Source organism: Ovis aries, chromosome 18 (assembly GCF_016772045.2).
Source record: "Ovis aries strain OAR_USU_Benz2616 breed Rambouillet chromosome 18, ARS-UI_Ramb_v3.0, whole genome shotgun sequence".
NCBI lineage: Eukaryota > Metazoa > Chordata > Mammalia > Artiodactyla > Bovidae > Ovis > Ovis aries.
In genome coordinates, this window is record NC_056071.1 from 64,832,800 (window position 1) to 64,859,212 (window position 26,413).

General features: G+C 51.7%; 1 protein-coding gene across 6 annotated transcripts in view; it reads left to right on the forward strand.

Annotated features, from left to right (window-relative positions):
* TECPR2 (tectonin beta-propeller repeat containing 2) overlaps positions 1-26,413 on the forward strand; it is a 100,517-nt gene that overhangs the window by 50,398 nt on the left and 23,706 nt on the right. For all 6 annotated transcript variants that reach the window (XM_042235524.1, XM_042235526.1, XM_042235527.1 and 3 more), the window contains exons 10-17: positions 2,046-2,229; positions 4,230-4,403; positions 6,061-6,241; positions 7,451-7,592; positions 10,366-10,606; positions 11,290-11,379; positions 12,699-12,932; positions 24,778-24,926. In XM_042235524.1, coding sequence (XP_042091458.1) covers positions 2,046-2,229; positions 4,230-4,403; positions 6,061-6,241; positions 7,451-7,592; positions 10,366-10,606; positions 11,290-11,379; positions 12,699-12,932; positions 24,778-24,926 — 1,395 coding nt within the window. The remainder of the gene's footprint in view (positions 1-2,045; positions 2,230-4,229; positions 4,404-6,060; positions 6,242-7,450; positions 7,593-10,365; positions 10,607-11,289; positions 11,380-12,698; positions 12,933-24,777; positions 24,927-26,413) is intronic.

The window sequence follows — 26,413 nt, forward strand, 5'->3', positions numbered from 1 at the left end:
AGTGACCAACAAGAGAGCGGCCTCTCACCGTTGCTTCTGACCCGGGGGGGCCGGCCCAGCATGGGCACTTAGTGTTCATCATCCTGGAGAGTGGCTGGGTTGGCCTGGGGCCACTCCAGGAACCCAGTGGGCAGAGGCCCATCCCCTCGTGGAGGAGAAGGCATGGAGCAGGCTGGAGGCCAACAGTCCCCGACCCCCTCCCCTCAGATGCACATCTCTTTGACTCAACATCGGTGCCAGGGTGTGACGGGCGTAGAAGGGAGCTGGTCCCCGTGGGGCCTGAGACAGCAGGGCATGGACGACCCTGGGCTCCAGGCGCACGAGCTGCAGTAGTCTGGGTCCCCAGGCTCGAGAGTGCAGGCTCAGTGGTCTGTGCCCCCTGGGCTCTGGAGCGCAGGCTCGGTGGTCTGGGTACCTAAAGCGCAGGCTCAGTAGCTGTGCCGCTTGGGCTTAGTTGTTCCTTGGCGCGTGGGATCTTCCTGGATCAGGGATCAAACCCATGTCTCCTTTGCTGGCAGGTGGATTCTTTACAGAGAAGACCAGCAAGTAATTATCATTAGATGTGTTTGGGTTCAAAGCTGTGTATTGCAACTCTTCTTGTGGTGTGGCTGTGAGGTGTGGCCTGCAGGGGAACCTACAGCCACACGTGCCGTCCCCAGGTGCCTCTGGAACCTCTGTCCCGCCGAGGCACGGCAGCACCCACAGGGGTCAGGTGCCACGCTCAGCACTTCACAAATTCAATTCGTTTACTTCTCTGGAAACAAAAACTACAAGCTAGGTGCTCCCATTTCATAGGAGGAAGTAGAGAATCAGACACTTTGTTGGCTTCACCGGGTCGCGTAGCAGGTGGGGCCAGGGTGGCCCCAGGGCCCCCTCTCTCAGACTTCAGTGCTGTCTGTCCTGCCTTGAGAGCAAAACGTCGCGCTTACTTGCTTTAAGAGAGCGGGCCTTTTCCCGCGGTTTTCTGTGTGTGTGTCCTTTCTTGAGTACCTTCGGCTGCCAAGGTCTGCGTCTGGCGCTGGGATGCTGCAGTGCCTGTGACGGACAGTCCTGGGTCCCAGAGTCCAAGTCAGGGAGGAGCCAGACAGTCTGCAGAGCCTCGCAGTGGAGCAGGACTTGGGCGCTGGTGATGAGCATAGGGCGGAGAGAGGGGGTGGCCACAGGGCCCCCACCCACCCCGGCATTAGCCGGGCAGCTCTGGCCTGTGCGATTGGGCTTCTGGGCAGAGTTTTAGAAAGTCCCTGGTGAGAGGGCCCCTAGCACTGTGAGGACCTTGCCTGCCTTCACCCAGCCCAGCCATCTGAAAGCCACATTTGGTGGGCTTCGAGGGCACAGCTAAGGCGTGTCCTGGGAGCAGGGCCAGCTGAGAAGAATTGGGCATCATGCTCTATGGAGCAGTGAACGTCCTCGTGTGGCTAATTGTGCAAATACATAGGTTTCTTTTGCAGTCTTGGCAAACTTTTAAAGCACACGCTTTATTCAGCTTTGCTTTTTGAAAGATTCCTCGCAGCTAAACCTTAGTCTCCAAACTCCAGTCAGGCGGTGTCCTGACCAGGTGTCCATCAACCACAGGGTGGGCCACCTGTGGTGACTGGAGCAGAACTCAAAACCATACCGTGAGAAAACAAAGGCAGTGGCAGTGCCGTTTCTCCTGTAATGAGAATGCCGTTTCTCCTGTAGACACACAGAGACCAGGCTGCGTTCAAGTGGGAAGTGAGGCGTACCTGCAGAATGTCGGTGTGAGCCCCGGGTTAGGGAAGAGGTTTCAGTATCTACGAGAAAGTGTTTATCCAGGGATGTGGTGGGGTCCTTGCAGGGACAGCAGCTCCCGTCTCACAGTGTTTCTGTTAGAGCTGGTCCAGAGACAGCGGGGCCGGTCTCCGCATGGCTGCTCAGAGGGCCTTTTACAGACACACACACACTGGCACGTACACAGCCCTTTCAGCTCCGCGACTTAAATGCTGGCGCACTTCTCGGATTGCCGGGTGTGGGGCACGTGCAGCTGTGTCTTCTGTCGCCGACTCAGCAGGCTCTGTCCTTGTCAGTTTGCAGAAAGCTGGATGGGCTACTCCGGGCCCGGCCACGGCATCCTCAGCTTGGCAGTCTCCGAGAAGTACCTCTGGTGCCTGGACTACAAAGGCGGTCTGTTCTGCAGCGCGTTGCCTGGCGCTGGGCTGCGCTGGCAGAAGTTCGAAGATGCCGTCCAGCAGGTGGCAGTCTCGCCCTCAGGTTCGCCCCCTGGTTCCCTGCGCCCGGCCCCCTCCCCACCCCACGCAGCCACCCAAGCACTCAGGACCATCCACTCAGCAGACCTTGGCCTTTCCTGCAGGTTTAAGGGCTTTCTGCCATGGGACATGGACTGCTTCATTTGACATCAACTAAAAATTGTGCAAATACAGTTCAGTTATTAGTTTTTTTAATTAATTGCAGTGGTAACACATGAATATACTTGTGTTAAGTTATGCAAATAGCTTGAATTTTGAGGGTTTTTTTTTTAAAGAAATATTAACGTACAAATTTCTCATAAGAATAAATGTGTTCATGTTTCTTAGTGTTGCTTTAAAGCAACTGAACTAATGAAGATTGGCCCATGGATATGTTGGATAAATTTGAAATATTTGGTTTCTTTCTTAGAAATTATTTTTTAATGAGCTACATACATCTTTGGGTGAACAGGCTACTCCTGGGCTGTGAAAAGAAAATGCATTCAGTCCTTCAAGCCGTGATCAGGCCGTTGTCAGTGGGCTGGGACAGACACTTCCTGGGTGAGGGTCTACCCCCACCCCCATCTGTACAGAATCTTGTGTCTGTCAAAATGTTGGCTGCTTTACCTATTTGGCGAGGGGAATAGAACAAAAGTATGTATGTGTATTTGCCTGGTTGTAGCTGGTTTGTTTGGAGAAGGCGATGGTACCCACTCCAGTACTCTTGCCTGGAAAATCCCATGGATGGAGGAGCCTGGTAGGCTGCAGTGCATGGGGTCGCTAAGAGTCGGACACGACTGAGCGACTTCACTTCCACTTTTTGCTTTCATGCATTGGAGAAGGAAATGGCAACCCACTCCAGTGTTCTTGCCTGGAGAATCCCAGGGACGGGGGAGCCTGGTGGGCTGCCGTCTATGGGGTCTCACAGAGTCGGACACGACTGAAGTGACTTAGCAGCAGCAGTAGCAGCTAGTTGGTTAGAGCATCAGAATGGAAGGCAGACAAAACTGAGCCTGTGACGTCTGTTAGAGACTCCCTCCGACTCCCCTAGCCTTTGTCACTATGTAAACTGCTAGTTTGTTCAGGGGTTTCTTCCATCTTTGGCCTGTTTGAAAAATATTTTTCCTTAGGGACTAGATAATCTGTTTCCATTAGCTGACTTTATATAGTTGTGCACTTTAACCCTTTCCCTCTCATTTACCTTTGGGTTCATCTCCCCAGCCAGTTATAAACATTGGTTCTTTCCTGATTCTGTGAATTACTTTGTGTCTACACACCATTCACGCCCTCACCGCTCCAGTGGGAGCTCTGTCTCCACCAGGTTGGTGCTCTGGCTGAGCCGTCCTGCAGGGCCCCAACCACAGTGGGCACTCGGGGCTGCGGGCTGGGCCAGCTGCCTCTCCTCCGTCTGTGCCTCGTTCGGACCCTCTGTCCAGCCTGTGCGCTCTTGGTGACACTGGTGGTTTGTTACACCTTGCCTCTGTCTCCATAGACGGGCTTCCTGTCTGCCTTTCCTCCTTCCCTCCCCGTCTTCTGTTTAGTAGAACCCTTTTCTAAGTGGAAAAAGGAACAGCCCAGCTCAGATGCGCCCTTTTCCTGCACCGTATCCTTTTGGCTGGTCCAGAATTCACCCTGTCCCTCTGAGTCCCTTCAGGTGCTCTCTTTCCTGGGACACGCACTATGCCTCAGGATGGCCATCCGGGTCCTCTCCCAGCACACCTGGCGGCGCTGCCCCTCTCCCACGTGGTGTGGGCCCCTGACGCCCGCCCTGTGTGCTGTGTCCTTGAGGCGATCTCCCCTCCTGCCTTCCTGACGGCCTGCGTGCTGCCACTGATCCCCTTTCACACATGAGGTGGCGGCTGAGGGGCCCGGGGGCTTGCGCCTCAGCACTGCCCTTCCCCGGCCGGCGTAGCAGCAAAGGGGGCGCGTTGGAGAAATCGCTTGCCCGCAGTGCCCAGAAGGGAGCTTAGCAGGTAAGAGTTCTCGGTGTCCATTGGCCCGTGGATAGAGTTTTCATCTCCACAGGCGCCCTTCTCTGGAAGATCGAACAGAAGTCTAACCGAGCCTTCGCGTGCGGAAAGGTGGCCATCAAGGGGAAGCGCCACTGGTACGAAGCTCTGCCCCAGGCGGTGTTTGTGGCCCTGAGCGACGACACGGCCTGGATCATCAGGACCAACGGGGACCTGTACCTGCAGACAGGTGGCTGCCCCCGGGTGACTGCACTTTGGTGGCGATGTGCTTGGAGGCGGTGACGGAGGGGCTGGATGTGAATCTAAGTTAAAACATTTCCGGAAAGAGAGTATTTGCCATTGAAATCTATTACCAGCTTTCTGCTATTCACTCACATTCAGCCCAGGACATATTTACGGCAGGAATTAATAAAATTATTTTGAATCTTATAGGGCTAACTATTGCATGTCCCTTTTCCTGTGGTATCAAATCTGAAGAGGAAAGAGTAACAGAGAAATGACATTAGAATCATTTTTCCCTTTAACTCATGACTGAGTGTTTTCAGCCCAGTCAAAGCCCTGCTTCCATATCCTTATTTACACATGGGTCAGGAAAAAACAACGAGAAATAATCTGCTCCAAATAGCAGTTTATCTTGTCCTAGGAAACTGCCCTGAGGGGAACCTTTAGCTGTTGGAAGAGACTCAGTGGGACTTGTTTATTAAAAATAAACTGTAATGAGAGTCAGTGTTTATGTACTGTCAGCAAAATGGGATATGGGTTTCCAAAAGCAACATGGTTTAGCAGTACCTGGAAATGAGTACAGGGCAGGAGCTCTTTTTCGCTTGTCAAGAGGCCCTGTTGGATTTACGTAAAGATCAGTCTTTTGACCATTTAATACTGCTGCTTCCAAGAGGATGTTTCCATCTCTGTTGGAAACAGTCAGCCAGGGACAGCTCTGGGACTGGAAGCCCTCCATACCTGGCTTGCTCTCGGGTGTGGGGTGCCAGCGTACCAGCAGCTCCTGCCTCAGCCTGGAGGGCAGCCCTGCCAGCTTCGGGCCCGTGTGCCCACCAGTCTCTCCAGCCTGTTCCCATGGCTTCCTTGAAAGTGAAAAATAGCTGGGAAGACAGGCATGTCCAACTTCCAGAGGCATTTGAATATCGTTCCTGCTGGGGAAAGAGGGCACTCTGGCCTGGGGATGAGGAGGGCCTTAGAAATCACCTGGGCAGTGATTTTCAGCCCAACTCTGACCCACCCAGAGCTACCGGGTTAGAGGCTCCGGGTTTGGCCTGAGGGTTAGTAAGGTAAGAAGTCCTGTAGGTGATTCCCACCGTGTTGAGTCTGAGGAAGAAGTGCAGCCCAAGGACTGTGATACCGAGGGGCGCCTGAGTGATGAGTAGGGACACGCTGGGGAGAGCAGAGGCCCGGCTGCAGGTACGGGCTTCAGGTAGCAGCTGCTCTGCCAGCTCCCTTAGGAGTGGCCTCAGGGCTCCGGAGACAGGACTTGCAGAGTCTCCGAGGGCCGTGGCCACTGAGGGCGGAGGATGTCTGCGCACCAGCTCCTCTGGGCCGGGGCCCTCCTGGCTCGGGTCTGGCTGCTCTCCTGTGTTGGGCTTTCGTGTTCTTTCAGAACTTGTTTAGCTACTTGGGGACACTAGAAGGTCCTGAATTTTTGTTATTCCAGTTTCCAAAGAGCATCCAAAAACACTTCAGATGGATGTTGTATTTAAGCACAATTTAACCATCTTAGGTTGACTAAACCTTAAAAAGAGAAAACGCTTACTATGAAAGGAAAGGCTATAATAACAGAATACCAAAAAAGAAAAATAAGCCAGCAACAGGATGAGAATGGGGAGTGAAATCCTGAAGGTGTGTCTCTGGGGTCTTTCCGCCCTCCCCGGCAGGTCTCAGCGTGGATCGCCCCTGTGCTAGAGCCGTGAAGGTCGACTGTCCGTTCCCGCTGTCCCAGGTCACTGCCCGCAACAGTGTGGTGTGGGCGCTTACGGAGCAGCGAGCCCTCCTGTACCGGGAGGGAGTGAGCAGCTTCTGCCCCGAGGGGGAGCTCTGGAAGTGCGACATTGTCAGGTATGCGCGCAGGGGCAGACACTGTGTCCTCCTTGTCCCTGTCTGGTCTTTGTCAGCTTGACACCCCTTAAGTGACCCATGTGAGCCTCTCCCAGGCAGAGCTGGTTCCCTGAAGGTTTCCAAGGTCGTGGTGTTCTCTGGGATTGTCAGAGTCAATGCCAGCAGCCTGGCCTTGAAGGCACCCTGTGCCTCCCTCTGACTGGCAGGCTGGACGTTGGGTCAGAGTTCAGTTTTAAAAATGCTTCTACCCTTGAGCAGCATTTGTGTGTGACCTTGAGCCCCACATGTTCACAGTTCTCTCGTGGTGGTCTTTCTGCAGAAGTGCCCAGCATCAGAAAGTTTCTGTTTAGAGTCTCAGATGACTAAGCCAAATATTTTCATTTATTATCCTCCTTGTCAGCTGAAATTATCCATGAATTACAGTTTATTTGGTTGCTTTCTACCAGTCAGAATTTTCCTTGCAGAATTACTGTCAGGTCATTTTTCTAGCGTGAAATTATCAGTAGTCCTTAGAAAAGTTAGGATAGTCTTGGTTTGAGTTTAGCATCCCAGGAAACTTGAGTGAGCTGCTGTTGAGAGCCGGGGGTGGTGCTGGGCTGAGAGTGTGAACGTGACCTGCCCTGGCCTCACAGAGCTCCCGTCTGGGGGAACCACCGCCCGTTGGTGTAGATGGTCCTGAGCTGGACAGGGACATGCCTCACGGGGGTGCCCCGGCTCCCCTGCAGAGGTCAGGGAGGCGCTGTGCTTGGGGGACCACAGCTAATCCCTGACGCTGGCGGGGACGACTGGATGGCAGAGGGAGGGTGTTGTCCGCTGAGAGGACAGGTCTGCCAGGCTGCTGCTGCCCCGCACAGCCTGGCACTGGCAGGTTCTGTTCACTTAATTGGTGGAGGCAGGGGTGGGGCGCTGGACCACACAGGCCTGGTGTCCCTCAGGCGCCTGTGCTTCTTCCCGGGTCGTTTTCTCTAAGGAGTGTTCCCCGCTCTCCTGGGCCTGCAGTGTGTCCCTCAGGTCCCGCCACACGTCTGAACGGTGCGGACTGCACAGCCATTGAACTCTGAACTCAAGCTTCCTTCCTTGGGACTTGCGGGTGCGGCTCATCTCTTGTCCCACACCGAGGCCCCCCCCAGACACTTGATGTCAGTGTCCCAGACACGCTGGGGGCCAAGAACCTGGGTGCTGACACCACGCTATTGTCCTTGTTTCCAGTGAGCGGCAGGCTTTGGAGCCCGTCTGTATAACCCTTGGGGACCAGCAGAGCCTGTGGGCCCTGGACATCCGAGGAAACCTGTGGTTCCGGACTGGCATCGTTTCCAAGAAGCCCCAAGGAGACGACGACCACTGGTGGCAAGTAGGTGTTCAGCTCCAGGGTCCGCGCCAGGGCGCCTCCCACGCAGCGCCCCTCCCTTTTCTTACGGAGTTCGGGGAGCTTGGGTTAAACCAAAAGTGTTCACTTTTGCTGTTTGATGAGCTGTGCGTGCTCAGTCGTGTCTGACACTTCGCAGCTCTGTGAACTCCATGAAGTTTTCCAGGCAAGGATACTGGAGTGGGTTTCCACTCCTTCTCCAGGGGGCCCTCTTGACCCAGGGATCGAACCCATATCTCCTGCGCTGCAGACAGAGTCTTCACCCCTGAGTCTCCATCTGAGCACGTTAGGAATGTCAGGGCTTTTCTCACAGAAAGTGACTTGGACAGCTCTTTCTGCCTAAATATGCAGGCTTTGTTTATTTATTTTAAATTTTGGTGTTACTTAGAAATTTGATATTACATGCTAAATAAACCTAGTGACATCCATTTGAAGACCTAGGTAATACTAATATTTAACTCTGAAAGAATGTACTAAGAAAAGAGATTAGATAATAGGTGTGAGAAACCCAACCCACAATTAAAACTCACTATCCCTGCTTGTACAGAAGGCCTGTAAATAAATGGTATTTCAACAAAGAAAAGGAGAATTTTTCCCAGAAAAGTAAACACTGACAAATAGGATGGTATAATTAAGCTCTCTTTACCCCTCTGGCAACATTGAGCGTAAACGAGTCGCCCGCAGTCCCCAGCAGGGCGGTGGGGCCGTGCAGCGCGCAGCGGCTCTTCCTGTGTGGGCCCCACTGGGCCAGGCGCTGCCCCTCAGGCCTCTCTTCGAGGGCAGGTCTTCCACCGGCCGCTCTTAGGCCTTTCAGATGAGTGTGGGGAAGAGGAAGTCATGTTTGCTCTATGACTCTGATTTGATATGCCAGGTGCTATTTGAAAAGTTATACAAATGATTCAGAAATAGTCTGTGTATTTGTAACTGTATCATATGGTTTTACACACACACACACACACAGTGCATATATGTACAAAATTCTGTGTTTAAGTCGCCTAAAGAAAGCTAGATACCATTTTATCGTAGTATTCAGAACATTATCTTCAGAGGGATTTGACAGTCATCTCTGGGGCATTTGGAAGCAGAGCTGCGTTAGTCACTGCAGGACTGATTCTCTCTAGTGCTCGAGTCAGCATTATGTTTGGCCGTTAAACCGTTCTTTTTTTTTTTTAACTTGCATTCTACTTATCGGCCAGGCCTGGGTGCTAGGACTGAATGTGTCCCAGGCTTTCCGTGTGGCCTGGCGCCGTACCCCACAAGGAAGGGCAGTGGTCCCCAGGCTCTGCCGGCCTCCTGTGGACTCTGGTAGAGTCTGCCTGGCCAAGCTGGCATGCGCTCTGCCCATAAGAGAGAAAGAGGCCACAGGCTCTGCAGCTAACAAACGCCATTTGCTTGAACCTCAGTGCAAACAGCAACTCGCAGTCAGCCCGGGTTCCGTTGCTGTGAGGAGGGGCTGTGCGCCCACACGGAGTGCAGTGCTGACTTCATAGCTGCTCCTGTTGCATCTGTTTTGTTTATTACACGTGAGATTCCCTGTCGGGGGTGATTTCACGTCTCAGCATTTTGTTGTGCATGACCTCGGAGTGTGGCCTGCACAAGGCCGTCCTAAGAGTGGGGCCGTGACATTCTCTGTAATTAAATCCACCAGGGTGGACAGAGAGCTTTTCAGCAACCAGAGCTGCCCAGCAAGGAGAGGTTTCCTTAGACAGCCTGGAGAAAGGCCTCTTTCGGGAAAGTGAGAGAAGCGCGTCTAGAGCCTGAGCCCGGCTGTGCTCCGCACGTCCAGGACAGGTCCAGTCTGTGCTGCTGCTCTGGCGTAGTCACTGGCCATGCTGGTGAGGCCAGGGCCTCCTGGTGGCTCAGGTGGGAGCGCCTCTGCCTGCAGAGCAGGAGACGGGCTTCAGCCCCTGGGCCGGGAAGGCCCCGAGAGGCGCAGCGCCCACGCCAGCATTCCCCTGGTCATGCCGGGTCTTCAGTGCTGCGCTGGCTTTTCTCCCGCTGCAGAGAGCAGGTTTCTCCGCCCACTGGCTTCTCTTGTCGTGGAGCGCGGGCTCTCGGCACGCAGGCCTCAGTGGTCGTGGCTCCCAGGCTCCAGAGCACGGGCTCAGTAGCTGTGGCGCACGGGCCTAGCTGGCTCTGAGGCATGCAGGTTCTTCCTGGATCAGGGCTCAAAACCAGGCTTCCTGCATTGGGAGGCTGATTCTTTACCACTGAGCCTCCAGGGAAGCCCCCACCCCAGTGTTCTTGCTTGAAGAATCCTGTGGACAGAGGAGCCTGCCGGGCTACAGTCCATGGGGTTGCAGAGTCGAACACCGCTGAGCGACTAACACGTTTATTTTCCTGTTAGGTCACGAATTGCTCCATCACTCTATCTACACTACCTTTTTAAAAACCGTGTTATGATTCTAAGTATTATACCGGTTGTCCTTTGGAAATTCCTAAATTTCAAAACAAAATAATCCTTTCTCACTGATTTAGAATAAAAGACTTCCGGGATGTGGCAGGGTGATATTTAGGAATGCATGCTCGTGAGAGGTGCGAGCAGTAGAAAAGTATGTAAACTGAAGGCAGACGTTAGCATCCCCCGATCGACCCCTCGGGGGTAATTGCACTCAGCGGCGGGGCCGTCCCTACACCTGTCCCCAGTCCTCACACTAGCGCACGTGCAGGTGGGCGGGGCCTTAGCTCTCAGGCCTCGCGCAAACAGAAGGCGCTTGTGACTGCACTGAGAGCAGGGCGCCTGCCTGCCTCCCTCCAGGTGAGCGTCACGGACTACGTGGTGTTCGACCAGTGCAGCCTGTTCCAGACCGTCATCCGTGCCACGCACTCGGTAGCCACGGCGGCCCAGGTGCCCGTGGAGAAGGTGGCGGACAGGCTCCGCACGGCGTTCTGGTCCCAGCAGCTGCAGTGCCAGCCGAGCCTGCTGGGCGTCAACAACAGTGGCGTCTGGATCTCCTCGGGCAAGAATGAATTCCACGTCGCTCGAGGGAGTCTCATCGGTGGGTGAATTACTTCGGTCAGCTTGATGGGCAGCTCCACTTAGAGTCAGCTTTTAAAGTACGGCTCTAAGATTTCCGCTTGAAAAGATCGTGTAGTGCCAGTGGTATGAAGTGTGTGATGGAGGCGTTCTCTGTGCTCTTGATCAGTGTCCTCTTTTTTGTCTGTCGTTCCTACAACTTGGACACCAGTGTCTACTTGGTGTGTCTTCAGTTTCCACTAGGGATGTCGTAGGATATAAGGAGAGCACGTGGAGCTTGTTTTTATGTCAGCGGTTTCCATTTACATGAAAAACTCCTCCCATACTTGAGTCTAATGAGAGAATAGTCTGTTTCCAAGAGGGAAAATTACTGCCCTGTGGGAGACGCGAGGCTCGGGCGAGGTCTGTAAACGTAGGCGTAAGTGCTCACGTGCCAGCTGAGCCTTCGTTTCTGTGAGTGAGCCCTGCTCAGTGGGTCTCCTCCAGCTCGTCTCCCCTGGGTGGCCTCCCCCCACCCTAGGCAGGACTGCGGCTCTGCCTGTTGGGCTGGCTCTCGCAGTGCTGGCTTGGGTCTCCAACGTTAAGGGCCCTCTAGAACCCCTCCTCTGTGAGGGGTTTTGAAGACCAATTGAGGCCTAGAACTGAAGTTCTGAAGCGTTCTGAAGTTCTTCTTTCTTTAACACAGTCTTCCCTTATTCTTTCCAGGCACTTACTGGAATCATGTCGTTCCCCGGGGGACTGCCTCTGCCACAAAGTGGGCCTTCGTGTTGGCATCCACTGCCCCCACCAAGGAAGGTGGGTTGGGGTGCCATTGAACGGTTAAATCCGTGGTCTGACGTGGTCGAGTTGGGGTGGGAGCCTGGCCATGGCGGTGTCACGAGCGAGGGCCCCCGAAGCTGGACAGGAGAGAAGGGCCTGGTTTGGGGTGCTGAGGGAGTCTGGAGGCGAGGCTCCTCCTGACGGCCAGGCGCTTCCAGTGTGGCTGCTGAGGCTGGCAGCCGGTACTCCAGCAGCACATCTCGGGGCCATAACACAGGCCAGTCGTCACCAGGCTTGTCCGGGCGCTGGGCCATTTCCCCTGTGATCCTCGTTTACAGACCCTGCTGGCCTCAGACCCATTGTCCCCCTGGCAGGCACGCCTCCCAACTCCACTTAGAACTCAGGGCCCCTCCTGAAGCTCAGGGCAGTCAGGTGGCCCTGCTGGTGGCCAAAGCGTCCGCCCAGGATGGTGCCAAGTCCAACGAGACGATGCCACGAGTCTGTAGTTCAGAGGGAGTGGCCAGCGAGGTCCAGCCTATCGCCACCAGAATGTGGAGGATTCGGTCAGTGCAACAGAACCCTCCCTCGCCAGACGGTCTGACCGCAGTGCCGAGGGAGAGAGCTCTGAACACCACAGGTGTCCTGAATGCGGCCTCAAAACTGACTTGACAGGAGGCCCCTCCTGCCCTCGTCTATCCTGCAGGTCATGACTGGACACACTGCATTAGAGAAGCATCACTGCACTGCCTGGGTTTGGGGTGGCGGGGTGGAGGGTTCCCAACTGACTCCTCAGGGCTGTTACTTAAATATCTGGCATGGCCATGACCTTATGTTTTCAAAATCCCCCAAAAAATTTAATTTTAAACTGTTATCTGGCCCCAGGTTTTAGATAATCTGACTGAGATTGTAAAACTTCTCTAAGTGTGGTTTGCATTTTAAAGTGAATTGAGCCTCAAGGACTCTGAATAAATGGAGAGAATGAAAGCTTGTAATTTGAGGGTGAGGAAAGGGAGAAGAGGCTTCCTGGCGTTCTGGGCCTCCTCCAGCACCCTCACCCCGCCACCCTTCTGTCACCCAGGCAGAGGCTCCTCAGTGGCGTACTACCAAGGAGTCGCTGAGCTTGCTTCCTCAGGACCCTGGCCAACACACCACGATGAAGGCTTCCCAGTTCATTATAGAACATCCAAGGTCTAGGCCACTAAGCCAGTGATGTGGGCTTCCAAGATCTGACTTCTTTTGTTTCTTCCGAGTGTGTCGGGCTGGTTTCCTGTTTACTGGCTGCTCCTGCCCCGCAGTGGGGAGCGAGGGTGGGTGCCGAGCCGGGGCCTCATGGTGATGCTGTGACCTCTCTGCAGGAAGCTCGCTGTGGCTGTGCCAGAGCAGTAAGGACCTGTGCCGTGTGAGTGCCCAGCACGCCCAGTGCCGCCCATCCACCGTGCAACTGCCCCCCGACGCTGAGATGAGGGCCTACGCTGCCTGCCAAGACGCCCTGTGGGCGCTGGACAGCCTCGGCCAGGTGTTCATCCGGACTCTGTCCGCCAGCTGCCCCACAGGCATGCACTGGGCCCGGCTGGACCTCTCCCAGCTAGGTAGGCCACCTGCACTGCCGTGCCCGCCCGCCTTCAGCCGAGTGGAGACGGGAGGCCTGACCTGCCTCCCGGGGTCCCTGTGTTCAACCATGTGACTTCTTGGAGGCCACTCACTAGATTGCAGGAGGCTGATTAGCCGCTCTTGCGGGTTAACGGGCCTCCTAAGAGTCTCATGAGGAGCCTCCCCTCCCCACCCTCTCCAGGTTGCAGGGTTCAGAACCCAGGAGGAGCATGTCCCAGAGAGGGGCCGGGAGAGCTGCTCCGGCCCATCCTGCGGTGTGGTTGCCTCTGCTGCTCGGTGCCCGTCTGGTCTGGGCGCCGGGGCCAGGCCCTCGGCCGGGACAGCCCTCCTCCCCCGGCTGCCTGGGTTGTGCGGATCCCCTTATGCTCTGAGTGTCCCCGCCAGGGCTGCAGGGCAGCTAAGCAGCCTGATGCTGCTTATAAGTAATTCATTCCCATTCTGGGAAATAAGAGAGTGAGCCAAACCTTCAGGTCATCCTCCGGACAGAGTCAGGCATGGCTGTCAGGAGGCGAGGCTCCCCCAGCCACTCCAGGGCCCTTGTGAGCCTTAGGAATACTTCTCGGCTGGATGGGTTCCCACCCGGTGAACTGACCACCAGTATTCTGTTAGGCGATAGAATTGAATTTTACAACCATTTAACGTTTGAGAATTCAACCACATGTTCTCATTTAACAAATAAAAAGGAAGGATGAGGAAGCGAGAAAGGAGGGGGGGGCGTTGTCTGCCTCCCGCCGCGGCGGCCCTCGCCGCACCTCCAGCTGGCGGTCTCTCGCCATGCCGCAATGCGCAGGAGCACCATCGCTCTTTGGTCCACGAGGCCCCCAAGTGTAATCAGCTTAGCTGGGGAAGCAGGCTGGTTCTCAACGAAAGAAGCAAGCTTTGTTCCAAAGCTGGGAATTCTCCAGGGTCATTTAGATTATTTATGCTTTTGGCATCTCCTTGTTTTGAACCTAAGCCCCACACCAGGGCGGGTCGCGGTCTAGCCAGCAGAGCGCTCGCCCGCCGCCACCCCCGGGAGAACCGGAGAGGCCGTGCTGGCTGTGCTCCCGCCTGCGCTGTGGGGCGCCCTCCTGCCTTCCCTGGGACACTTTGGTTGGGTCAGACTCTGCTGGCCTGAGCCTTTTGCCATCAGCCCCAACCAGGCCAGCTTGGGAGTTTCTGGAGGTGCAAAGGTGAGCACGAGGTTTGTGTCCTTGCTATAGTCTTGAGAGCAGTGGGAGGCTGCGCCCTCGCCCCGTCTGAATCAGAAGCAGCGCTTGTCTTTGTAGAGAGGCCGCTGTGAGCACAGCATGAGCAGTTGTCAAGCCCGGCTCCACTGTGGAACCAGCCCTGCTGGGCCTCCCACCTAGTTCCGTCCAGTCTTCCCACGGTGGCGCACTGGCTGGCCTGTCACAGGTCTTGGAGCTGCCCATCTGGGTTTCCCTGGAGTTGGTGGCCATTCCTTCGAGGGAAGAAACTCAGCTTGGTGGTGGGGGTTGAGTTTCAGTTCAAAGAGTGGGAGCCCACTGCCAAGACCATCCTGAGTTCAGGCTGCACTTCCTTCCCAGCCTGTAGAGGGCAGGGGCTCACGGAGCTGCCCTGCCTCTTGTCAGCAGAAGTGTCTGGAATCCAGCCAGGGCTGGAATGGGTCACAGACGGCACATGCAGGTGGGCAAGCCAAGACGCAGGGGCTCACAGCAGCAGGAGCTCGCGCTGGTCGTGCATGGGGCTGGGCCCTGTGCGAGCTTCTGGGTCACCTTGAAGCCTCTGCTCCCACCTTTGTAATAGTAACAACAGTGCCCCCCCAGATGGAGGCTGCAAGGAAGCATCCTGTGTGAATGCTGTCTCTCTCAGGCAGGGGCGACGGCTGCTGGGGAATGTGGGGTCGGGGGCGTGATTCCAGGAAGCTCCACTTTTTTGGTCTTTATTGTGCCTGAGCTCTGAGTTTATTTACCTGAGTTACTGGCTGATACTGAGATGACAGATGAAGACCGTTTCACCGTCTTCTGAACATCTTGGAGGAAGGCAGCAGCGTGTTCAGAGTTGGGAAGCAGGGGGTTGTACAGGGAGCCTCGAGGGGTGCTGGGCCAGGGTGGGGGCGGCAAAGGCCGCTTGGGCTGCCGGCTCCTCTGTCGCTGGGCTCTCTGCAGGGCTGGGCTGTGGAGCCTGTGGGACAGTGAGGTTTCAATCAGGGTTTCCAGAATTATTATTTAGAGTGGGAGATGCAGATTCTGAGATCAGGTGTGTGCTCCCTGCCCAGACCCTTGTCTGTGTGTCTGTGGCAGATGCTCGTCAGGCGGCTCTGCTGAACAGTAGTGAACGGCGTGTGGTAATGCGGAGGCCATGGGTGCTGCCTGGCTTGCACACCTGGGCTGGCCTGGGATGCTCCACTGTCGTTCTAAAAGCTGGCTGTGGTGGTGCTCAACGGCAGGAACAGGAAGCACAGCTTTGCAAGCCCGTGGTTCTGCCTGTGAGGATTCTGTTCAGCAGCAGCTTCTCTTTCCCAAATGCACTATTTTTTTTTTTTTTTTGTAGTCATCCTATGGTATTATATTAGCTTCAGATGTACAATATAGTGATTCAATATCTTTTAATAGTATCAGTTCAGTCTCTCAGTTGTGTCTGACTCTGCGACCCCATGAACCGCAGCACGCCATACCTCCCTGTCCATCACCAATTCGCGGAGTCCACCCAAACCCATGTCCATCGAGTCAGTGATGCCATCCAGCCATCTCATCCTCTGTCGTCCCCTTCTCCTCCTGCCCTCAATCTTTCCCAGTATCAGGGTCTTTTCAGTTACACACCATACAAAGTTGTTATCAACTATAAAATACCGACTGTGTTCCCCATGTTGCACATCACATCTTTAGTCAGTTTATTTTATAACTGGTAGTTTGTACCTCTTAATCCTCTTCACCTGTTTTGCCCCCTCCCCGACCCCACCCCCACCTGGTAACCACTAGTTTGTCTTCTGAATCTGTGAGTCTATTTCTGTGCTGTTACATTTGTTTTCTTACTTACACTCCACATTTAAGGGCTTCCCTGATAGCTCAGCTGGTAAAGAATCCACCTGCATTGCAGGAGACCTGGGTTTGATCCCTGGGTTGGGAAGATCCCCTGGAGAAGGGAAAGGCTACCCACTCCAGTATTCTAGCCTGGAGAATTCGATGGTCTGTGTATAGTCTGTGGGGTCACAAAGAGTTGGACATGACTGAGTGACTTTCACTTTCACTTGTAAGTGAACCACATGGGGTCTGTATTTGCCTGCTTCCCTGAGTACGGCGCTCTGCAGACCCATCCGCACTGTTGCAGCCGGCGCGGCTCCGTTCTCCCACAGCTGATGCTCCGCCGTGTGTATACACCGCATCTTCATCCGTCCTGTGCTGATGGACACTCAGGTTGCTTCCATGTCTTGCTGTTGTGAATCGTGCTGCTGTGAACAGCTTGATGAGGTGCATATATCTTTCCAAATTAGTGTTTTCATTTCTTTATTTCAGATGAATACCCAGGAGTGGAGTTGCTGGACCATATGATAGTTCTCTTTCTAATTTTTTGTGGAGTATTACTGTTTTCCACAGTGACTGTACCAGTCTACATTCCTACCAACAGTGTACTAGAGTCCCCTTTTCTCCACATTCTTGTCAACATTTGTTATCTGTTGTCTTTTTAATGGGAGCCATTCTCGTCGGTGTGAGGGGTGATACCTTATTGTGGCTCTGATTTGCATTTTCCTAATCATTACTGATGTTGAGTATCTTTTCTTGTGCCTGTTGGCCATCTGTATGTCTTCTTTGGAAAAATGTCTATTCAGGCCCTCTCCCCTTTTTTAAATTGGATTGTTTATCTGATTTTGAGTTACATGAATAATTTATATAGTTTGGATATTAACTCCTCATCAAACATCATTTACAAACATCTCCCATTTAGTTATCATTGTTGTACAGTCGCTAAGCTGTGTTCAACTCTTTGTGACCCCACAGACTGCAGCACACCAGGCTACCCTGTCCTTCCCTATCTCCCAGAGTTTGCTTGAATTCATACCCATTGAGTCAGCAATCCTATCTAACCATCTCATCCTCTGCTGCCTCCTTCTCCTTTAACCTTCAATCTTTCCCAGCGTTAGGGTCTTTTCTAATGAGTCAGCTCTTTGCATTAGGTGGCCAAAGTATCGGAGCTTCAGCTTTTGCATCAGTCCTTCCAGTGAACACTGAGGCTTGATTTCCTTTAGGATTGACTGGTTGGATCTCCTTGCAGTCCAAGGGGCTCTCAAGAGTCTTCTCCAACACCACAGTTCAAAAGCATTAATTCTTCTTCAGCTTTCTTTATGGTCCAACTCTCACATCCATACATGACTACTAGAAAAACTATGACTATGCGAATCTTTGTCGGCAGAGTGATCTCTCTTCTTTTGATTGTGCCGTCTAGGATTAGATTGCTCTCCTTCCCAGGAGTAAGCGTCTTTTAATTTCATGGCTGCAGCCACCGTCCGCGGTGATTTTAGAGCCCGAGAAAGTAAAGTGTGTCGCTGCTTCGTCTTTCTCCCCTTCAGTCAGTTCAGTCGCTCAGTCGTGTCTGACTCTTTGCAACCCCGTGGACTGCAACACGTCAGGCTTCCCTATCCATCACCAACTCCAGGACCTTGCTCAAACTCATGTCCATCAGGTTGGCAGTGCCATCCAACCATCTCATCCTCTGTCATCCCCTTCAGCTCCTCCTTTCAATCTTTCCCAGCATCAGGGTCTTTTCCAATGAGTCAGTTCTTCGCATCAGTTGGCCAAAGTATTGGAGTTTCAGCTTCACCATCAGTCCTTCCAACAAATATTCAGGACTGATTTCCTTTAGGAAGGACTGGTTGGATCTCCTTGCTATCCAAGGGACTCTCAAGCGTCTTCTCCGACACCACAGTTCAAAAGCATCAGTTCTTTGGTGCTCGGCTTTCTTTATAGTCCAACTATCATATCCATACATGACTACTATAAAAACCATAGCTTTGGCTAGACAGACCTTTGTTGGCAAAGTAATGTCTCTGCTTTTTAATATGCTGTCTAGGTTGGTCATAGCTTTTCTTCCAAGGAGCAAGTGTCTTTTAATTTCATGGCTGCAGTCACCATCTGCAGATATTGGAGCCCCTCAAGATACAGTTTGTCACTGTTTCCATTGTTTCCCCATCTATTTGCCATGAAGTGATGGGACCAGCTGCCATGATCTTAGTTTTTTGAATATTGAGTTTTAAGCCAGCTTTTTCTCTCTCCTCTTTTACCTTTATCAGGAGGCTCTTTAGTTCCTCTTCACTTTCTACCATAAGGGTGGTGTCATTCTGCATATCTGAGGTTATTGATGTTTCTCCCGGCAATCTTGATTCCACCTTGTGCTTCATCCAGCCCAGCGTTTCTCATGATGTACTCTGTGTATAAGTTAAACAAGCAGGGTAACAATATACAGCCTTGACGTATTCCTTTTCCTGTTTTGCACCAGTCCATTGTTCCATGTCCTGTTCTAACCATTGCTTCTTGTCTTGCATACAGGTTTCTCAAGAAGCAGGTAAGGTGGTCTGGTATTCCCATCTCTAAGAATTTTCCAGTTTGTTGTGATCCACACAGTCAAAGGCTTTAGTGTAGTCAATGAAGCAGAAGTAGATGTTTTTCTGGAATTCCTTTGCTTTCTCCATGATCCAGTGGGTGTTGACAATTTGATCTCTGGTTCCTCTTTTCTAAACACAGCTTGTACATCTGGAAGTTCTCAGTTCACATATCACTGAAGCTTAACTTGAAGGATTTTGAGCATAACCTTGGTAGTATGTGATATGAGTGCAATTGTATGATAGTTTGAACATTCTTTGGCATTGCTCTTCTTTGGAATTGGAATGGCAACTGACCTTTTCCAGTCCTGTGGCCACTGTTGAGTTTTTCAGATTTGCTGACATATTGAGTACAGCACTTTTAACAGCATCCTTTTTTAGGATTTTAAATAGTTCAACTCGAATTCTATCACCTCCACCAGCTTTGTTCATAGTGCACACACGTGTGAGTGCTAAGCCGCTTTAGTCGTTTCTGACCCTTTGTGACTCTATAATCTGTAGCCCACCAGGCTCCTCTGTCCATGGGATTCTCCAAGCAAGAATACTGGAGTGGGTATTCTTGCCATGCCCTTCTCTAAGGGATAGTCCCGAGCCAGGAATTGAACCCACATCTCTCAGACCTGCAGCATTGGCAAGTGGGTTCTTTACCACTAGCTCTACCTGGGAAGCCCTTTGTTCATAGTAATGCTTCCTGAAGCCTGCTTGACTTGACACTCCAGGATGTTGTTGCCTTTTCATTTTGTTGATGGTCCAGAATGTACTCTCTTTCCTGACTTCACTTCTCTGTTCCATTAACTTCTCTGGCTGTTTCTGCTTCTCTGCTGGTCAGTGTGGTCTACAGTGTGTCTCTCCGTCTTCACCAGAAGGTCTCCTGGGCTGTCTTATCCTCTGCTTCCCTCCACCGCTGCCAGGGCCAGAGCTCTGCCCCTCCCGCACACACTCCCGCACACACTCCCGCACACACTCCTGCACACACTCCCGCATGGCCATCACCGCCTCTCGGCTCCAGGGTGTCCCACTCCCGCCGCAGCTGCCTGAGCTCTCCTCCTAAAACTCGGCTCAGGACACCACCCGTGCTTGACCTTAAATGGCTCCACAGGCCCTGGAGTCAAGTTTCAGTCTTGCGGTGACACCCGCACCCTGGCGGCCTGGCCAGCTCCGGCTGCCTTTTGAGGGCCTGGTGCAGTGGGGTCCCCCGTGCTGGCCATTGCTGTTCCTGTGCCGGGCTCCCCTTTCTCCCTGTGGTCTAGAGCGTCCACCCTGCTCTTGCCTTCCTCAGTCAGCACCCTGTCCCCACGCTGCCCCAGCACGCACTCCTTTCAGACCTTCGAGGAGCTTCCATTGGAGGTGGAGGGCCCCGTGCATGGCCATATCCACCCGCAGCAGAAATTAGACTGTCAGGCAGGCTGCCATCACTTTGCAACTCCATTTCTAAGTAATTCTGGAACATGGGTTTTGATTCCTTGTTGCTGATCATCACAAATAAAACTAGTAACAGGTACAAGATGTCTTCACCATAATTCATTAGTCCAGCTCCACGTTATCATCCGCTTGCCCAGGGCGTGAGGTAGGAGATGCTGGCTTATCAGAGCTGTTCAGAGATGTGCTTTATTACCTGGCTCCCTTTCAGTCCTGGCCTCTTTACGGATGTTCTGACCCTGAAAACAAAAAAACAGAAACCCATCTTCCCAGCGCTAGCAGTGTGATCCAGGCTACCTCATGGCGGCCTTGACCATGGGCAGCACCAGGTCATTTAAAGTCTGGAATGTCACCGCCTCTTACAGTGTAAGCAGGTATTTCAGTTTTCAGAATGACTTTAGCAAAGTATCAAATCATGAACATGCTTTCTGTCTTTTCTCTCTGTCTTTTTCAAGATATAGCATCCCTCTTTTCTGTCCTTGTACACATTACTAAATCGCTGCTTTGGGATTTGATTAAGAGAATTATTTTTCTCTTTTTAAATTCAGGTATAGTTGATTTACAGTGTTGTGAGGTTTTCAGTCAGTTTTTATTGGAGTATAGTTTATCCACAGTGTTGTGTTAGTTGCTACTAACAAATTTAGCAAAGTAAGTCTAGCAAACAACTATAGCAAAGTAAGTCAGTTATACATCTATCCACCCTTTTTTAGATTCTATTCCCATATTACAATGTTGCATTAATTATTGCTGTACAGCAAAGTGATTCGGTTATACATACATACACACATATATATTATTTTCCATCATGGTTTATCCATCATAGAATGTTGAATATTCTATGAATATTAGAAAATTCCATCATAGAATATTGACTGTTGTGCCCTGTGCTATATAGTAGAACCTTGTTATTATTCTACATGTAATAGCGTAGCATCTACTAACCCTAACCTCTGAATCCATCCCTCCCTTAACACCAACCCCTTGGCAACCACCAGTCAGTTCTCTATGTCCCTGATTCTGTTTCTGTTTCATAGATAAGTTAATTTGTGTCAAGTTTCAGATTCCATGTGTAAGTGAAATTATTATAGTATATAATTATTACATGTATAAATTATATATATAGACAAAAAATATATTTGTCTTTCTCTTTCTGACTTCATTTAATATAATAATGTCTAGTTGCATCCATGTTGCTGCAAGTGGCTTTCCTGGCACTATCCCAGATCTTTATCCATTCATCATCGATGGACATTTAGATTGCTTCCATGTCTTGGCTGTTACGAATAGTGCTGCTGTGAAGATACAGGTGCCTGTATCTTTTGGAAGTACAGTTTTGTCCAGATACATCCCCAGGAGTGGGATCGCTAGATCCTGTTACCTCTATTTTTAGTTTTTAAGGAACCTCCATACTGTTCACAGTGGCTGCACCAGCTGACGTTCCCACCGACAGTGCAGGAGGGCCCCGTTCTCCACACCCATCTCCAGTGTTTAAGTGTTTACTTTTTGCAGACTTGTTAGTGACAGCCATTCTGATTGCTGTGAGGTGGTGCCTCATTGTGGTTTCAGTTTGCGTTTCTTAGACTGAGAGACTTCTTCAGCTAAATGTTTAGCTGTTGAGCTCAGTTACAGAGACTGAACGTGAAATATTATGGTTTATGACAAGCCTAGTTTTTAGGGAAAAGTAGCATCGTTTAGCAGATATTTAAGATGCTCATAACATTTCATGTCCCAGTACACGTGAATATGCCTGTGTCAGGCACTAGAATGTTTAGCGAGCTAACGCAGTCTGTAACTGAATTCATCTGGTCACAGCGCTTAATGAAGACATATTCAGCGTCAGTTCATGCCTGTAGGTAACAAATAGGACTATACTGTAATTTCTGCAGAAAAGCAATTTTATAAATAGTGAAAACCAAATAAATGCCACCTTTGTTCTAAAATATATGTTTAAAAAGTAGTCTTTAAGGGAAAATGTCTGATCTGTTGAATAAAGTAATTAAAACTTTTTTTTTTACATGGAAGCGAAAAGCAAAACAGGAAACAGGAAAATTACAGTGTGTCTGTGTTAGCTGGTCTAGTGTTGTAGTCAACAAGCCCCAGATACCCGCGACTTAACACATGCCTGCTGCTCTCTGCTCCCACGAGGCTGGCTCTTGCCCCGTCGTCTCGCGGGTGGTGACTGCGCCCCTGCTGTGCACTGTGGCCACCGCAGCAGGGACCACTGAAGGGAAGGCCCTCTCGCCAGCTCATTTATGCTTCAGCTCAGACTACTTCCGCTCACAGCCCATTGTGCAGAACCTGTGGGGGGCGGGGCTCTTAACTCCAGGGGCTGTGACAAGCCCTGGGGTGCTGGGAGCTGTGTTTGGCGCCACCTGTCTGCACCCCATAGGCCTGCGTCCCGGCAGCCCAGGAGACCCTCTGGGAGGTAGGACACCACAGAAAGGCCCTCAACTAAATGTTTTCTCTTTTGACCTGTCTCTCCCGTTCAAAATAAGTTCATTTATACACAGGCTTTTACACTTGTTCTGGAAGACGCTGACCTTGTCATGTGAACTCTGTGTCTCACTAGGGGTGGAGCTCGCTGCTCACTTTGAGGTGCTGACCCAGGGTGCTTCTCTCACCACGGACCTTTCTTCACAGGAGCAGTTCCTAGTAGGGCAGGTTGACGATCCCAACATAGAATCATTTTAAATTAACATTTTAAAGTGAGAATTTGTTTCTCAGCTATTTCTGTAATTTACTGCTGGAAATACTTTATTTGGATTGCTACAGATCTTTTAATATGTAATGTTGGAGCCATGGAATGTCTAATTTAACTCTGTAAAAGATTTTTAAAATACAGTTCATTTTGGTATAGAGAAATCATCATATTTAGGAAGTTTTTCCAGTAGTAATAGACTAATATTTCTAAGCTAAATGCATGTGGTGAGATTTTCCCATTGCAGGATCCGTGCCTGTACGATCTGGTGATGACATGGGCTGTCCTCTGACAGGTGACAACTGTGTGGGGTGGCCGAGAGCCCCCCGCCAGAGAGCCTAGCTACACCACCTTCTTCCTGCTTTACGGTCAGTGACGCATCCTCGAACTTAGGCACCAGAAGCCAAACCGTTCAGCCTGGAAAATGGGCAAAAGGCTTGATGGATACTTCACAGAGGAAGTGCCCCCCATAAGCACATTAAAAGGTTCTCAGCATCACTTGTTATCAGGAACATGCAAATTAAAACGATGGCAAGACGCCACTTTACTTCTACTAGGATGGCCGACATGAAAAGGTACCCAGAGTGGTTGCTGGTGAGGTGTGGGCTGCAGGTGGGTGTGTAAGATGGGGTACTGGCAGCCTCTTTGGAAGTTAAACATATAAACGTCATAGCCCAGAGTCCCACTCCTAGGTGTTATTCAGGAAAAACAACACATGTTCACCAAAAAGTCTTCTCCAGGAATGACGATGGCAGCTTTGCTGCTAGTAGCACAGTGTGGAAGTGACCGAAGTGTCCGCCAGTAGGAGACACTAACTGTGGCTGTTACAGGCACGGACTATTACTCAGCAGTGAGGAGGGGTGAATGGCTGAGTGTCCCGTCCAGAACATTACACTGAGTGCAGGAAGCTGGGCCAGGGGAGTGCGGGCCTTGGTCCTGTTCCCCTGGACATCTAGACCAGACTGACAACAGTGGCTGCCTCAGGGCAGAGGGTGTTGGCCAGAAGAGGCCTGAGGGAACTTTCTGGGGGATGAAAATGTTCCGTGACGGGGTAAGACACGGGTTACTTGGGTACATTCACTTGTCAGCAGTGATGAGGCTGACCTTGTAAGATCTGTGCACTCAGCATGTGTGGAGCCCAAGGTCAGAGCAGCCAACAGGGAGGAGTTGGCCTGGCCTGGGTTCAGACCCCAGTGCACCTTTGCCTCCTGGCTTAGCCACCTTCTCTCTGGGATCTTGGGCAGATCTCTTCATGTCCATGTCCTGATGGCCTCATGTGTGAGCTGGGGCAATAATAACCGGGTATGGTTGTTATGAGGTTCAGTGACTGTTGGCTGTTGCTCTTTCTCCCAGATAAACTCTTAATCAAATATAATTTCTCTTTAAAGGCTCCTCCCACTTCTTTTCCTCTTAAAGTTAGTTTAATAAACAAGGAGAAATGTAAAAAGGAAAATGAAGATTCCAGGAGGCTTCATTAGTCAATCGTAATTGGAAGGATTAATGCTGAAGCTGAAACTCCTAGTACTTAGGCCACCTGATGCAAAGAACTAACTCATTTGAAAAAACCCTGATGCTGGGAGAGATTGAGGGCAGGAGGAGAAGGGGACGACAGAGGATGAGATGGTTGGATGGCATCACCAACTCGATGGACATGAGTTTGAGTGAACTCTGGGTGTTGGTGATGGACAGGGAAGCCTGGCGTGCTGCAGTCCATGGGGTCACAAAGAGTCAGACACGACTGAGCGACTGAACTGGACTGAATTCTGATTAGGATCAAGATTACGCAAAGAATGAATTCTCTCACCCCAGACCCAGGATTTGCTGCTAACGGTTGTGTATGTGATGAAGCTCATTGTGAGGCCCGTGCTGAAGTATTAACCCGTGCTTGGTGGCTCAGGGCGTGTGCTGATGGCGTCTTGACTCCCCTGTCTCTGGCGTGGCAGGGCTGCAGTGTGGCACCAGGCGGGTGGCCGGGCACCCGGAGGCCTTGAGGACTCTCGTGCGCGATGATATTCTCTAGCCATAGAGTTCAGCTGCACACGCAGTGTCATTTCTTCCTTTGAAGAACAAAATCAAAGTTCATAGCTTACGTGAGCCGCAAGTCATCACACGAAAGTGGCTAGCACGTGTGCCTTCTCTGTGTTCATAGGAGCTGTGAAACTGACAAGCCTGGCCTGTGGAAACCAGCACGTCTGGGCCTGCGACTCCAGGGGTGGCGTTTACTTCCGCGTTGGCACCCAGCCACTGAACCCCAGTCTGATGCTTCCGGCCTGGATAGCGATTGAGCCGCCTGTCCAGGTAAGCAGAGGTTGCCTGATCCCAGCTCCCCAGTTGGCCGGTGAGGTGTTGAGCTGGGGAGAGGCCACACCTGCCGGCGAGGGCCTCCCAGCAAACAGGGCGGAGGCACGTTTCCGGGCTCCGGGGGCTGAGTGTGCCCGGGGTCTGCACACGCTCATTCCCCTGGCATTCCAACTCGGAATCTGGTATTTGTGGAGTTTAGAGCTGAACAGGTTCATGATTATCTGAGCCAGGGCTGCTTTTTCTTTCTCAAAAATGTTTTGTTTCCTTTTAAAAATGAGCATTTTTTTTTTAAGCAAGTAATATCCAAAGGGAAGAGAGTAAAAGTCCCATAAAGATCTTGTGATGAGAGAGCCTATTATTATTTTGTGAGTGCCTTTTCTATTTCGTTGAAGAAATTGTTTTTCCTTTTAAAAATATTTCACTTGCTGCATCAGGTCTTAAGTTGTGCATCGTGTGAGGTCTCTCTCTGTGGCACAGACTCTCAAGTTGTGGTGCACATACTTAGCTGCTCTGAGGCATGTGGGATCTTAGTTCCCCAACCACGGATTGAACACACGTCCCCTGCCTTGCAAGGGGGATTCTTAGCCACTGGGCGCCCAGGGGAGTCCCCAGAAAATAGTTTCCTTGTGCATCCATCCCATCCCCAGCGCCTGCCATATTTTAGTTTACCATGTATCCTGAATGTTTTTCGTTTGACTGCTCTGCCACTCAACTCAAAAGCTGAAGTCTGATTTTCGTACACTCTTTAGTTACCCTTAAATAGCTAGTGGCCCTGGTGACTATGCTAAGTGTACTTCTATTAAAACTTTTGCACGGAAGGTTGTGCTTTAATGAGTTATTTACTCCAGTGCTTTCTAGTCCCCGTTTGTGACTTTGTTGGGAAAAAAAACTGAAGCCTCACGCACAGGGGCAGCGGGAGTGGCTGGCTGAACAGACATGTCAACAGAGGTGAGGAGCCCAGTGCCAGGCGGGAGCCGGTGCTGCTGGCCGTCTGCATTTGGGCACCTTAAACCCCTAGGGATGCGGCAACAGAGGTCAGGGTGTATGGCTGAGGACCGCCTATCCTGCCCAGGAGACCTGGAACGCGTGCTGGGAGCCTCTGCAGTCAGAGGCCCATGCCAAGTTCTTCCAGGCCAGTGGCCACGGCCACAGGGAGGCTCCACACGGATCTTCCTTTCACAGGGTCATGGCAAGAGTGAGTGGAATCGTGTCTGAGTTTGACGGTGCCGTGTGCACACCAGCCCCACATTCCTCTGCACACAGAGCTGGCTGACAGCTGCCCTGTGCAGTCCACACAGCACAGGGGAGGAGGTGTGGCCGGCCGGCCATATGGCACTCTGCTGATGGGTGGCGAGGGCTTCTCTACTGTTCTCGACCCTCCTTAGACTAGCCGGCTCCCTCTTGTTGTCTGGCTCCTTTGGTAGTCATTGCCGCCTTACCAGCTGTATCTTAAAGGTTATAACTCACCCTTTGCGGTATACAAC